At 43.6% G+C, this 12,607-nt stretch overlaps 2 protein-coding genes across 5 annotated transcripts in view; one reads left to right on the top strand and one right to left on the bottom strand.

The window, feature by feature from the left end:
• Positions 1–12,607, top strand: part of NGEF (neuronal guanine nucleotide exchange factor) — a 47,740-nt gene that overhangs the window by 5,130 nt on the left and 30,003 nt on the right. Inside the window, exons 2-4 of the mRNA XM_063166739.1 lie at positions 2,328–2,385; positions 5,205–5,582; positions 8,868–8,982. Coding sequence (XP_063022809.1) covers positions 5,309–5,582; positions 8,868–8,982 — 389 coding nt within the window. The 5' untranslated portion in view covers positions 2,328–2,385; positions 5,205–5,308. The remainder of the gene's footprint in view (positions 1–2,327; positions 2,386–5,204; positions 5,583–8,867; positions 8,983–12,607) is intronic.
• NEU2 (neuraminidase 2) overlaps positions 1–12,607 on the bottom strand; it is a 37,569-nt gene that overhangs the window by 18,328 nt on the left and 6,634 nt on the right. The gene's annotated exons all lie outside the window — the stretch shown is intronic.

Raw genomic sequence — 12,607 nt, 5'->3', positions numbered from 1 at the left:
GGCACAGCCCCAGAGCCTCTGCCAGGGTCCTCTCGCATGTGGCACTCCTTGAGGGTTTGGCACCCGCATGAGCAAGAGTGGCTGTCGGTGAGTAAGAGCTGCTGCTGGATTTTGGACTGTGATGCATTTCAGCAGAGCTGGGTTTGCCTCATTATCATGCACAGTGAAAGAGTTTATAGAGATGACATTCCACTTGAATTAAAACCATGTAAGATGGAAAAAAGTCACTGCCTAACACACGAGCAGGGATGAAATAGGGGACTGATGCTGGTGGGAGGCAGAGGTTTGGTTTTGGTTTGCACAAGACTTTAAGAAAAACATTTGAAAATGAAACCATTAAGGCGCAGCTAAATTAGCATTTGTATGTACATTCAGACACTATTTAAAGAAGAAATATTAAAGGAGTCATGTTATTTGTAAGAGCTTGAAGTCAAAATTTTGTCCTAAAAGAGCTCTATCTGGTTCATCTGGATGAAAGGTGCATCCCTATATTCAACACATAAAACCTTCCAGATGAGTCATTAATAGGGCTTTTACACTTGAGATGACTTCAACATATAAAAAGGAAGAAAATATTACAAGATTTTCTGCCTTTCTACAGCACAAACACACTACAGCCTAGACAGCAATTTCTGCATTGAGCCCCAAAACAAAATGATGTGGAACTAGACATCATTTACAGGGGCATCCAGCCATGGATGGATTTGAGCTGATGGCAAAACTAAAACAGCGTTAGGTTACTCAGAGTAGGCGTTCACTGCCCTGTGTGATGAAAGCACCCACCTGCATATTTTTAGTGGACACTCAGACACATCAATACTGTTGTCTTCATTCCTGGTGGTGGTAGGGACACAGTCAGACAAAGGGAATTCTTCTGTGACTGCATGTCCCTATATAGGCAAAGCATTCAGTCAAGTTGTAGTCATACCTGTTATTTTCTGGTTTGAAACATCCCTGAGTTACACAGCTGGAGATTTCTGTCTGTCTTCTGGTATTCATTAAGCAATCTTCATTACTCTTCCAGGCTGGGCAACAGTGTTGTTAAGTATCAGCAAACTGAGCAGTTTTAATTTCAAAATCCTTGTGTTTACTCCCTTATTACAGTACTTAACACTTTTCAGTCAGCCAATACACCTTCGCACTTTAAAGAGGAATTAGGAATTTACTGAAGGACTGGATTCACCAGCAAGGAGAGCCACCAGTCTTGTCCTGCTGCACTCCTTCTATCACAGGGAAGGCTGACAACACTGAACCAAATAAGTCCCACACAAATGATTGCCTTGTGGCAGTGGAAGAGAGGGTGCAGAAAAAACCCTCCCAGAGACACAGGCTGTCAGATCAGGGCCAGCACCAGGCACACCAAAATAGCCCATTATCCAGGACAGCAAAGTACTAGGGAGGCAAAGAATCCATGATCCAGCTGCCTGCTCTGCTGTGCTGGAGCTCTGGAAAACTGCCACTGAGAGAGGGGCCAGGGTGTGTGGAGCAGCGGGTTTGGCAGGGAAGGAGGTGGCTCTTTCCAGCAGCTCAGACACCACTTGCACCCCTCCTGTCTCAGCAACAGCTGAGGCAGGCAGGTGGCTTTCCAGGGCTGCCAGCCCCCAGCAGCTCCCTCTGCTACCAGTGCCCACCGGGGCTGCCACCAGTGACAGACCACACAGTCTGCCTCTACCATGACTCGTTTAGCTGTGCCTGCCTGGCACATCGTGGGATGAGGGAGAGATGCTCAACTGGTGCCAGAATGTTCCTCCTGCTCCAGACTCCCACATCAAACTGTCCATATTAAACCCACTTGAAATACCTGCAGGTCTACACAGCTGCAATCTCAGCTTTCAGTCTGCAGCTCTGCTACTAAAAGCATCCTTATCTTTGATTAGCCGTAACTGGTTAACAGAAGTTACACCTAAAACAGCTTTGATACATCTGATACTCTTCATATCCCTCTAAGTCCACTCTCTTTATACAGTAGTCCTGCCCACAGCCAGCCCATGCCTTGAAAACACCTCCAGTCCCACCCTCCCAGAGGTAGCAGTACTCCCTGTTTCCTACACACATCCATGTGTCCAGGTCCACACTGTTCCAGGAACCTCAGTCCCTTTTACAGCTTGTATTAGCATCTTACCCAACATCCCTGAGTTCAGCTGTTCTTGTAAAAATTCATGGCATTTGCTGGTAAATGCCAGTTTTTTACATAAGCAAGTAAAATTTATATACAGTCAAATTCCTGGAGGCTGGATTATGTGTGAGTCAAAATGCATATTTCTAGTGTTGCTGTATGTGCATCACTTTCTGGCTTCACTGTTGCCATCTTTCTCTTTTCCCTACAGACTGCTACTTTGGTCTCCATGAGCTCCAGGGAAGTGTTTGCCTGCGAAGCACATTCAGGTGAGTGGTGACTCAAGCCATGTGACTTCAAGGTGGCATGTGATATACTTGGGAGGGGGTACTCCTGACAAAAGACCTGGCACTCATCTACCTCTGACCATCAGAGATGAATACCTTCTTCAAAAAATCTCTACAAACACTCAGACAGGGGTAGTTAAGGTCCACACATGCTTGAGCTATTCTCTGTCACAGAATAGTTTGACTGCTACAAGAGAAAAAGTAATACTAAATTTGAATGCATCATTCAAACATATCCCTAGTTTTTTTAATATACCTAAATTACTGGAAAAGTCAGAACTATTTGATTGACATATCAGTAAATGGTTTCTCAGTACTTTCTAAGAGTATCAATTTTGCAATCAGATGTATGACTTCAGAAATGCATTCTGTTCTTGAATTCTTCATTGAAGAAAGTAAAAACCAGCGTATATTGTTTATAACCACCACATTAAATGACTGCCCCTTCTGCCTCTCCTAGAAAACATGAAAGTCTCTCTCTCATCCATTGCTATCTTCACTTCTGGTCAAGAATCTTGTTTGTTAGGGATGGTTTGATAACCTGGAAACAACTTAATTTTTCAGACAGGCACCTTCACTCCTCTTATGAACAAAAGGAGTATCTGGCAAAGAGAAGCACACAGTTTTGCCAGGGGAACTGAACACATAGATAAGTCTTTGGGTAACCCAGCTGAGTATCACCTGGCCATGCAGGGGGCTCCTTCTCTGCCAAGGATCTTTGTAAAAGCTCAGCATTGACATCCATGTACTCTCTTATATTCACCAGGTAGGCGAAAGGGGAAAAAAGTCTTCTCCATACACACATGTTCATCTCTTTGCCTAATGGTCCCTTTGGACATTTAATGGTTTTGAAACTACTCCTGACTGGTGAGCAGTTCCACTGAAAACTTTATCCACTTTTTCAATAAAATACTAGCAGCAATTTGCAAAGGATTGCAAGATTCGTCAGCTTGGCAAAGGTCATGACAGACACAGGCCCCAGTATGAGTCACATGGACAAGGGGTGGCCTCTTGAAGCACAGAGGAACTTTGATGTAGAGGAGATTGTCATAGGTTCATCTCCTTGAGTGCCAAGGCATAAAATAATCTACAGAAGAGAAATAAATAAAAATGTAACAATTGTTAGAGTTTGGGGTTAAGTAGGATTACTGCTGTAATATTAATTGTAGTCCACTTAGAAGATACACTTCCATCACAGTTGCAAGGATCAAGTCCCTGGGGCTCTAGTCTTGGGACAAAAAAAAGGCAGAGAAGAAGTAGCCTCTTCTCTCTTTTCAAACTATCTCCAACAGCAGCTGCTTTTATTCCTTTTATTCCGTTGTTCCACACACCCACAGAAAAAGAAACAGGCTTAGTGAATCTCTGTACCTCAGAGTAGTTTACAAACCAAACTTAACACCACCACTGACAAATATGTCCTTCATACACTTCCATTAACTCTGGAAACAGTCCCAGAGCAACCACCATAGCTCCAAACAGCCCAAAAGGCAGAGCTGAAGTCAGGATCCAAATTTAGAGCTGCATGCTGTGGTTAGGTAATGAAAGAAGAAAGCAGACTTTCTCCTCTCTAGAGCCAAGAAGCTCATGCCCAGTGCATGATTTCAGGGAGTGACCTTCTCTTTATAAGGATAAATCATAGTGCCTTCAAAAAATATTGGAAAGCAGAGGATTCACAGATGATGGCCCAATTGTCCCTGGTGTCCCAGGGTCTGCTAGAGTGACCCCAGGGACAAGCATGAGAAATGTTTGTGGAACACATGAGTTCACAGAGATTGCAGAAGATGCATAAAAAATTGAAGCACCTACTTTCTAAGATATCTTGTGCCTTGGATATACTGTAACATAACAAACCAATGATACATGTGACTTCTTAAAACAGCATCTAACTAATCCACAGCACAGTTTTATGCCCTTCTCTCAGCTTGCTGTCAATTTTATATTCACATTTTCTATACGGCATCTCTTTCTATTACTCATGACAGCCCCATCAGTCACAAAATCATATTACATATTCAGGAAGACTTTGACAGCTGAAAGAATTTAGCAAAGGACCAGAGAATGCTTAAGTAATCTGTTCATATTTTACCCAGTCCTACAAAGGCTGAAAGATCAACTGATGTTTTGCTGTTGTGATGTGCCTCCTAAAAATTCTTGGGAGTCCAGGCATAGTCCATGTACTGACACAAAGAGCAGAGAAATTTTGTGCTGAAGTCATTGTGTCAATAAGGAGGTACACTGGCACTTGAGGGGAACTTTGGGAAAGCAAATCAAACCTCTGCACTATATAATCTTGTCTCTTCTACCTTTATGCCCTACAGTTATGGATTTTTCTTCACTTACCTGCACAGCAGGCATGAGTGCTGTTGATAAGTATTAGAAGGCACCCAGCCCTGTAAAAGGCATTAATTCTTCTATTACATGGAGGAGTATACAGATAATAGACAGATTTACTGAGCTTTCTCTTCAGCTTTAACCTTCTATTCCGTAACATTTTCACCCTCATAAAAAAGGTCATGGGCACTATCTGTTATACACTCTAAATCAACCAGTAATACCAAACCAAAATACAACATTCTTCCAGTAACATCTGTCAAATGTCATGGAATGACAACCATGAAACATATCAAAGCAATGTCCAGATCATGAGAATAAGCCTTGTAAGGTGATGATGTCAGAATGATCTCAGATAAAAAGTCCTGTATAGTCCCTGTTATCCTAATCAGATGATGGACTATGGCCTCTGAACTAACCAGAACTTTGTCCTCTCTTCTCCTGTTACGTTCTGTTTTATCTGTGTCCAGCTGTAATTCAGATAAAGCTGATGGAGTTGTGGAGGCTACCTGTCTTCTGCTGCCCTGCTGCTGATCCACCGTCTCAGTTGCTATAGAGACCAGCTCTGGAAGCCATGGAGGAGCATGGGAGAGAAGCCACCCACAGGCTCTCCACTGGCACTGGCGGGCTCTGGCAGGGCCGTTCTCAGCACGGACTGAGAGAGTCAGGTTCGGTCTCTGAGGGTGAGGAAGAGTCAGCAGGCCCTAACCCAGTGACGCACGAGGGGGACTTGCACACACAGTACATTGCTATCCAAAGAAATTCCAGGTACTACCGATCCATGAGGCTGCCAAACAGAGGGAAAAGAAAGACTTCGAGAGAGGCAATGCACATGCAGCATGCTACAGGTGAGTACTGACCCAAACAGCATTATGCTTCTTTTTCCAGTGAGATTAGGAACTAGAGGAGTCAATAGAACAGAAGGACAGGAAGATAGAAAGCAGCTCAGCTGTCAGCACATAACAGAACACCCCTGCCCTACAGCACAGTGGGCAGAGGAGTGCCATCCTTCTTTTTTCAGCTTGGAAATATAAAATGGTTGGATGTTTAAAGACATTTCATGACAGAGAATCTAAACATATGTGGGACTCTGCACTGCACCCCTCTGCTCTGTAGGAGAAAAATAACTTAGAGAAAGACATGAAGCTGTCAATGAAGCAGGGACTTTAGCATACAGAAATAAATGTTCAAAAGTAAAGAAAACAGTCAGCAAAACAGAGGAAATTGCAATAGTTCCTTCTGAGGGACGAACAAGAGTTCTGTGAAAGTGCAGTTACTGCTACTTTGCACTGAAGAGAGCTGTAAGAAACACCTAGGCTCCCTTTTAACAAGGAGGTTGAAACAACAGGAGCACTATCCAGAACATAGATGCATTCAGCCATGGCTTCAGTAAAAAAGGAATGCATTGGCTCTCCCTGACTATGAATAGTACAGAGCATTACTGCAAGGCCAGGCTGGAACCAGGCATCTTTCAGGTGCCAGAGCTGGAACCTTGTCTGAGCAGCTGTCTGTGAAAGAAGCAAGGGAAAGATAGGAGAAATGAAGAGAGTGCCAGGAGATGAGCTACTGCAACACACTGAGAAGCATTGGAAACAGGGCTGCATGAAGGAAATTGAGGTGGTTCTAATCTAAGTCCAAAACAACAGAGACCTGGAACTGGGAACATAAAAAATGCCCTTCACTTCCATCTCCCAGATGCTTCAAGAAACTGAATTTTAAAACTCCTTCACAGCAAAGTGACCTTATCCTATTTTCAGGTTATAATCTAACAGAATCAATGCTCTGGACTATGAACTTTGGATAGCTGGTGATATACAATCAAGATGATACACCACTGCTTATGTTCCACTGTTGTGCAAACCACTGAAAGCTATTGCTTTGTTTTGTAGCAGTAAAGCCACCTCTTCAGCTCCTGAAAGTAGATCAAGTTCCTTAAGAAAAAAAAAGAACAGACATCCTCCACCCCCCAAATAAAAGGGGTGTGGGAAATGTCCCCAAGAAAATAGGTGTGTCCTGTCTCACCAAGGCAGCCATGCAATTTCAGTATAAAAGTCCATTCAACCCTGTGGCACAGACAGAAGGAAAATTCCCTCCTTTCTCCAAGTTTCCAAGCAGACAGCAGCAAAGAGCTCTTGTTTAATATTCTGCTACTGTTGCAAGGAAGTTTGTGGACAAAGTGAGTGTTGCCTGTGCCAGAGCAGAGCTGCTCTCCACCCTGGGGGTGCAGACTGGACCAGAGCAGAGCCACCTCTCGCCACCTCCCAGGGCAGAGCTAGCACAGCACAGACACGCCCTCTCTCCCGTTCCTGGCTGTCACAGTGTCCCCTCAGCTGCCGAGGAGGTGCTCACCCCTGTGATCTGCAGCTGGCAGTGCAGCAGCACCAGCACTGAAGGACTCACCTTCTTCATAGACCTGCAGCATCATGGCGTCAGGATGTTGGCAGAGGAGGACATCCCTTGTGTCTTGGCCTATGTCATTGAGGAAGGACAAGCTAAGAGACGGGCTTCTCTTAGCAGCTCATTAGAGCATCCACAATGCTGACCTGTGCTTCTGTGCCACTCCCCTCCCTGTATTACCACTACTGAAACAGGACTGGTTCCAAACAGGGCTTTTCCTTCCATGCCTGCAATTGTTCAGCAAGCACACTGGGGAACGTGTCTCTTCTCCAGTCTGTACAGCAACACCTGGGCTAGGAGCAATAGTTCTTTCTCTGAGGCAACTGTAGCAAGTCCTCCCAAGAGCTACAGCCTTTAAATTCAGCTAGGATTGTGTGAGCAGCATTTCTGCTCTCTCTCTTTACTTCCTTGAATCCATTCCTTCTCCCAAAACTGGACAGTGAGTGCTTCTAAAGCTGCCCCACTTGAACTTCTGACAGCATTTGCTGACATGCATGGAAGCAAGGGATGGGTGAGCTATTTTATATTGCCTTCCAATCCATTTGAACAGCAGCTGTCCAAGAATGTGACTCAAGCTCAAATGTTAACCTGTTCTCATTTTGCTTAGGGAACAACTGGAGGGGAGGGGAAGGCAAGAAGACAGGAAGAGACAGAAAAGACAGAGTAGGATACAAAATGAGAAAAATAAGGACTCAAGAAATGAGATCACCAAAAAGCCATTTAAAATTATCTAAATCCAACTCAGGGAAGGCTTCCATATAGGCACCCTTTGCACCAGTCCAGCTTTGGCTTATAGCCTAGGAGCTGTAAAACATAATAGATGCTTTTCTTTAACTGGAAAAAGAATTGTTGGGTTGTTTTGGTTTTTTTAAGCAATCTTTGACAGAACGATAAAGTGTTTAAACTATTCAAAGTGAATAACGCAAACTACTATTTCATAAGGCCTTGGCTCTATTTTAGGAAGTCTTCAAACTCTGGATGTCATCCCTTCCCTCTGAAAATTTATTTAAAAGGTGCATCAGAACCCTGCTTCAGTCAGAGCACTGACCTGACTGTCCTGTCACCAGTGTGAAAGATAAACAGATTTATGACTTAGACCAAGATGTTTCTAATAAAAAACAGCAAGGCCATGTATCAACAAGCCTCAAACAATGGGAGATTTCATTTGAAAAGTGAGATGCATCCTCTCCTGCCAACTATTGCAGTAGTAAGCCTTGGACTTAATGCAACTTTGACTCCCTGTGAAAGGAGCAGTGGTTCATCTGAGGGAAATTGGAGACGTAATTAGAAGTAAAGCTCCTCTCTCACCAAATCTAACCTTGATTTATCTAGTAAACTGAACATCTTCAGAATGAAAATGCAGTAAAGCAGAGCAGTAATGAAGCCTTGATTTGGCAAACCCAATATTGGCATGCCCAGGCACACACAGCTGAACATTTTCTGCCGAAATAACTGCACTGAAAATCACTCATGTTGGGACCCAGCCTGCAGTGTGAGAGTGCTACTCCCATACATAAGAACTGGTACCCCAAATTCAACTCCACCTTTTCTCAGCATTTGCATTTTACAAGCGGATGACACTCTGATCTTGTTTGAAAATCAAAGATAAAATGTAACCACCTTTGTGTCTTGTGGTTTTCCTGTTGCCTTTGGTGTCAGCAAACCACTACATACAGTAAAGGTAAATTAGGAAAATTACTGTTTTAACACCCTCTTGGCTTTCTCTTATATCACAGGTTCACTCAAAAACTATGAGCCCATCAAAGAGCCTCTGAATGTTTTACCACATAAGGGATCACCATCTCCAGCAAACTCTGATCCAACAGCGTTCGATGAATTATTGATTCAAAGGTAAGGAGATTCCCATGCAGGGTATTCCCCATGCCTTCCCTGAAAACTACTCAGTGGTGTCAGAGTGAGAATGCTTCTTTTGGGAAGGACAGCTGGACTAAGCTGTAGCTCTGATCCATGCCTTCTCACCTTGACTTGTGGTGCTGCTTTCAGCCTTAATGATTTCTACAGCAGAGTATTAGCATGGTGGTAAAAGGGTCTTATCAATGTGCATTTGGGGAAGACAGTGAAGGAAAGAGGAGGAACAAGAAGACAGTGGGGAAGATGGAAAAAAGGGGAATGTGATGCAGGATCACCCAGCAGTGTTAGCAAACTGGGCAGACTGCCTTAAGCAGTTTCTTGAGCATAAGGAGAACCTGTGAGCATTTTGTTATGGAACACCCTAGCATCAGGGTAATCCCTTTCTCGGCCTTCATAGAGAGCTATTCTGAAGCCTGTTACACAATCCTGCATGGAAAACAGGATTTTATAGCTGAAGAAGTAGCTACAAAAATTTTTTTTCTAAAACATCCAGACTTTTTGTTTGCTTTTTGCTTTAAAGAACTGATAAGCAACAGAGGCTTTCAATGAGGTAGTCCTTTTTGGCTTAAATCCCTCAACAACAAAGGTCCAGCAGAGACCCTGGTCCCATAACTCAGAAATTTACATACTTCCCATAAATCTGCCCTCAATCCTGCTCTCTTGCCACTGTAGCTAGGCAGAGAAAGGAGCAGCTACCTATCCCTACATTTTCAAATATAAGTGAGGTTTTCTCCCAAACTTATTCTCCAGCTACTCACCTCCTGTGTGTACAACTGTGAGATAGTCCCTCCTTCTATTGTAGAACACGCTGGAAGGAGTAAGCACTTGTCCTCTAAGGGTGCATGCATCCTGCTGCACTGTCTGGTCCTAATTACTGAGACCAGCTGTGTTGGGGTAGTACAGAGTGCTTTCCCAGGCTCCTTTCCCTGTGGAGAGGACTCCAACACAACCATTTTAGCCAAATGTCAAGTTGGATTTAAATAAATTAATTGCCTTGGCTAAAATTGATTGCCCCTTGGCTGTAAACTGAGCATATGAAATGAGACAGCCACAGTCTGCTGCAATGTCAAACCTATCTGTCATCCTTTCCTTGGAGCATAATCATCACTGTCAGTCTGACATCCTGACACTGGCACTTAGGCAGCTCTGAAATGTGCAATTTCTGATTCTCCCTGGAGCTGGAAACAATGAGCCTGTGCTAGGAGTCAGTTGTATCAAAGATGCTGCTGTGCACAGAACCTGTCAGGTCAGTACAGGTTCTAAGTCATGTCTGCTATAAGCAGGCAGTCCTGCTGAATGGCATCTCTTGAAATTGAGCACAGAGATTTAACAGAGAATGAGACCCAAGTTCCAGCTCAAATTCAACCCATGTTCTCCTTCCTTCTCCAAAAGATCAGTTGTAATTTATAGGAGAATCACTAGAAATCTGCAATGGGAAAGCATGCAAGAGCCTTAAAAAATGCCATTATTTGTAGTAATCAATAGTATCTCACTTGTATTTGGAAAAAATGGCCATTGTGCAGATAATACATTTAAAATATTACTGCTGGTCTCAAGAAATACATTTAATTTCTCCCCAAAAGAATAAATCTGGTGCCTGCCAGCTGACCATTCTGCTGAAAGCAGAAGCTAGCAGTTCTGCAGAAGAGACAAACCAGGACTGGGAAGATCCATGACATTCTCAGGAGTGGATCACCACAGTCCTGAGGGCAAGTGGGCCCACAGTGCTGCATCTCTTCACATTCACAAGCATGCTACAGCAGCCATATAAATTCTAGGGCTGGGCAGTCACAATCCCTTCTCCTTGCATGAAGATAACCAGCAGGTCTGACACAAATGGATTCTTCACAGGCAAGGATGTCATTTCACATATAGCCACGCTACATAACTCGGGGTAGGAAGTAAACACAGCTGGGGAACATAGTGAAGAGCTCAGGAAAAGGAATTGTCATCTGCATTGTACTCAGATGGGATTTTGGTTTGAATCTACATGTCTTTCAAAGCCCTGAGAATAGTAGAGTAATTCACTGATCTCACAACATTGATGTCTGAACACAAGATGTCCTCAAACATTATTGCTGGTGCTCCAAACTCTGGATGGCCACGGGCCATCCATAAGATACTTCCTAAGAGAGTTTTTATGCCTAGCTATGCTCAAATGATCTTTTTTCCCCATGACCTTTCTCTTACATGATCTCCAGCTCCCCCTAAGCACTTTAGAGCTCTCCACAACATTACATGGCTTCCTCTCAGTCTTGCCCATTGTACAAAGGCCCAAACCCCTACAATGACAGCCACTTCCCAACAACTCAGCTGACTTGCCCTGACCATATCAGTGCTGAGCTTCTAGCACAAATTCTGCTTCGCAGAATAACCAGAGCCAAAGCCCTGGGAGGAGCTGCACTCATAAAAAACTGTTTTTTCACTGGGATCAGTCCTTCCAGCTCCAGTGTGGCAGCAGCTGTGCAGAGATCATAGAAAGCTGCCACAGAAGATACATTGGAAGAGAAAGTCAGTGTGAAATTTCACTTTTCAAAGCTCATGGAGGCCATTGGTCTACCAGTGCAGAGCAACCTATTTCTTTACGCTGCTTATGAAACCTCCAATTCAAATAAACAAGGACCATCTAAAAACCCTTTAGTCACATTTGATCTGAGGTCAAAGAATGGAAGTGCTACAACAATGAATACAAATAGTCACCTCCGGCAGCAAGAGGGAATCTAGCTTGTTTGAATTCCTGCAAATACGTGTATTAGAGAGAAGCAGAGCACACGTGAAATAGCACAGCACTCTGAAGGGTGCTCATGAGAGTGTGTAGGTCAGCATCCCTTAGCCCAGCACTCTCGGTCCTGGGCAGCAGAGGGCACTGCTCTTATAGCCTGATTTAACCAGAAGGGCAGGAAAAGCCTCTGGAGAGTCCAGGACCTGGATTGCAAAAGGACTCATACCATACTTGAGCAAGTTTCCTTCTATTTATGAAATACATTTCCTTAAGTTACCTCCTCATTATGCTGCCAATGGTGCTTCAACTTGCAAGTGGTGAAGTCATGAATAGCTGGTGCAAACACCTGTTGACCAAATCTTTAAATTTTGTTACTCTACAACAAATTTTTGTTCTTTCGGAGATAAATAGATTTTTTTCCTATCCCTCTTTTTGTGCAATCTGCATCCTGAAAAGTCTAAGTCTATTTGCAGGGAGAAGTATTTTAAAAACCAATACATTTTCAGTAAAAATAGCCACTGTAGGTATTAAAATGTCATTACTGTGAAAATCTCATATTTTACAGGATCACACAAAATAGCAAGCAATAACATACACAATTCTAATAAAGCATCCTTCCAGCATACAGCCAATGCAGATCCCAATCCCAGCCTGCCCACCTATTCCACCCATTCTCTGCTTGCCAGGCTTTTCAGCCCACTCATATTTTCATTACTGTGCAAGGTCTCTGCTTTGCCCTCCAGGTCTCCCAATCTGATCTGCTTCATCTGGACATGCCCTGACCCCCAAGTTCTCCATCAGTCTCTTTGTTTCACTCCTTTTCTATCAGCTTCAACTTGTAATTCCCCAGACAATTTCCTCAGCCTACTACTTACCAGACAC

Source organism: Melospiza melodia, chromosome 12 (genome assembly GCF_035770615.1).
Source record: "Melospiza melodia melodia isolate bMelMel2 chromosome 12, bMelMel2.pri, whole genome shotgun sequence".
NCBI classification, from domain to species: domain Eukaryota; kingdom Metazoa; phylum Chordata; class Aves; order Passeriformes; family Passerellidae; genus Melospiza; species Melospiza melodia.
Note: the sequence above shows the minus strand (reverse complement) of the source record. Positions and strands in the feature narration are given on the sequence as shown.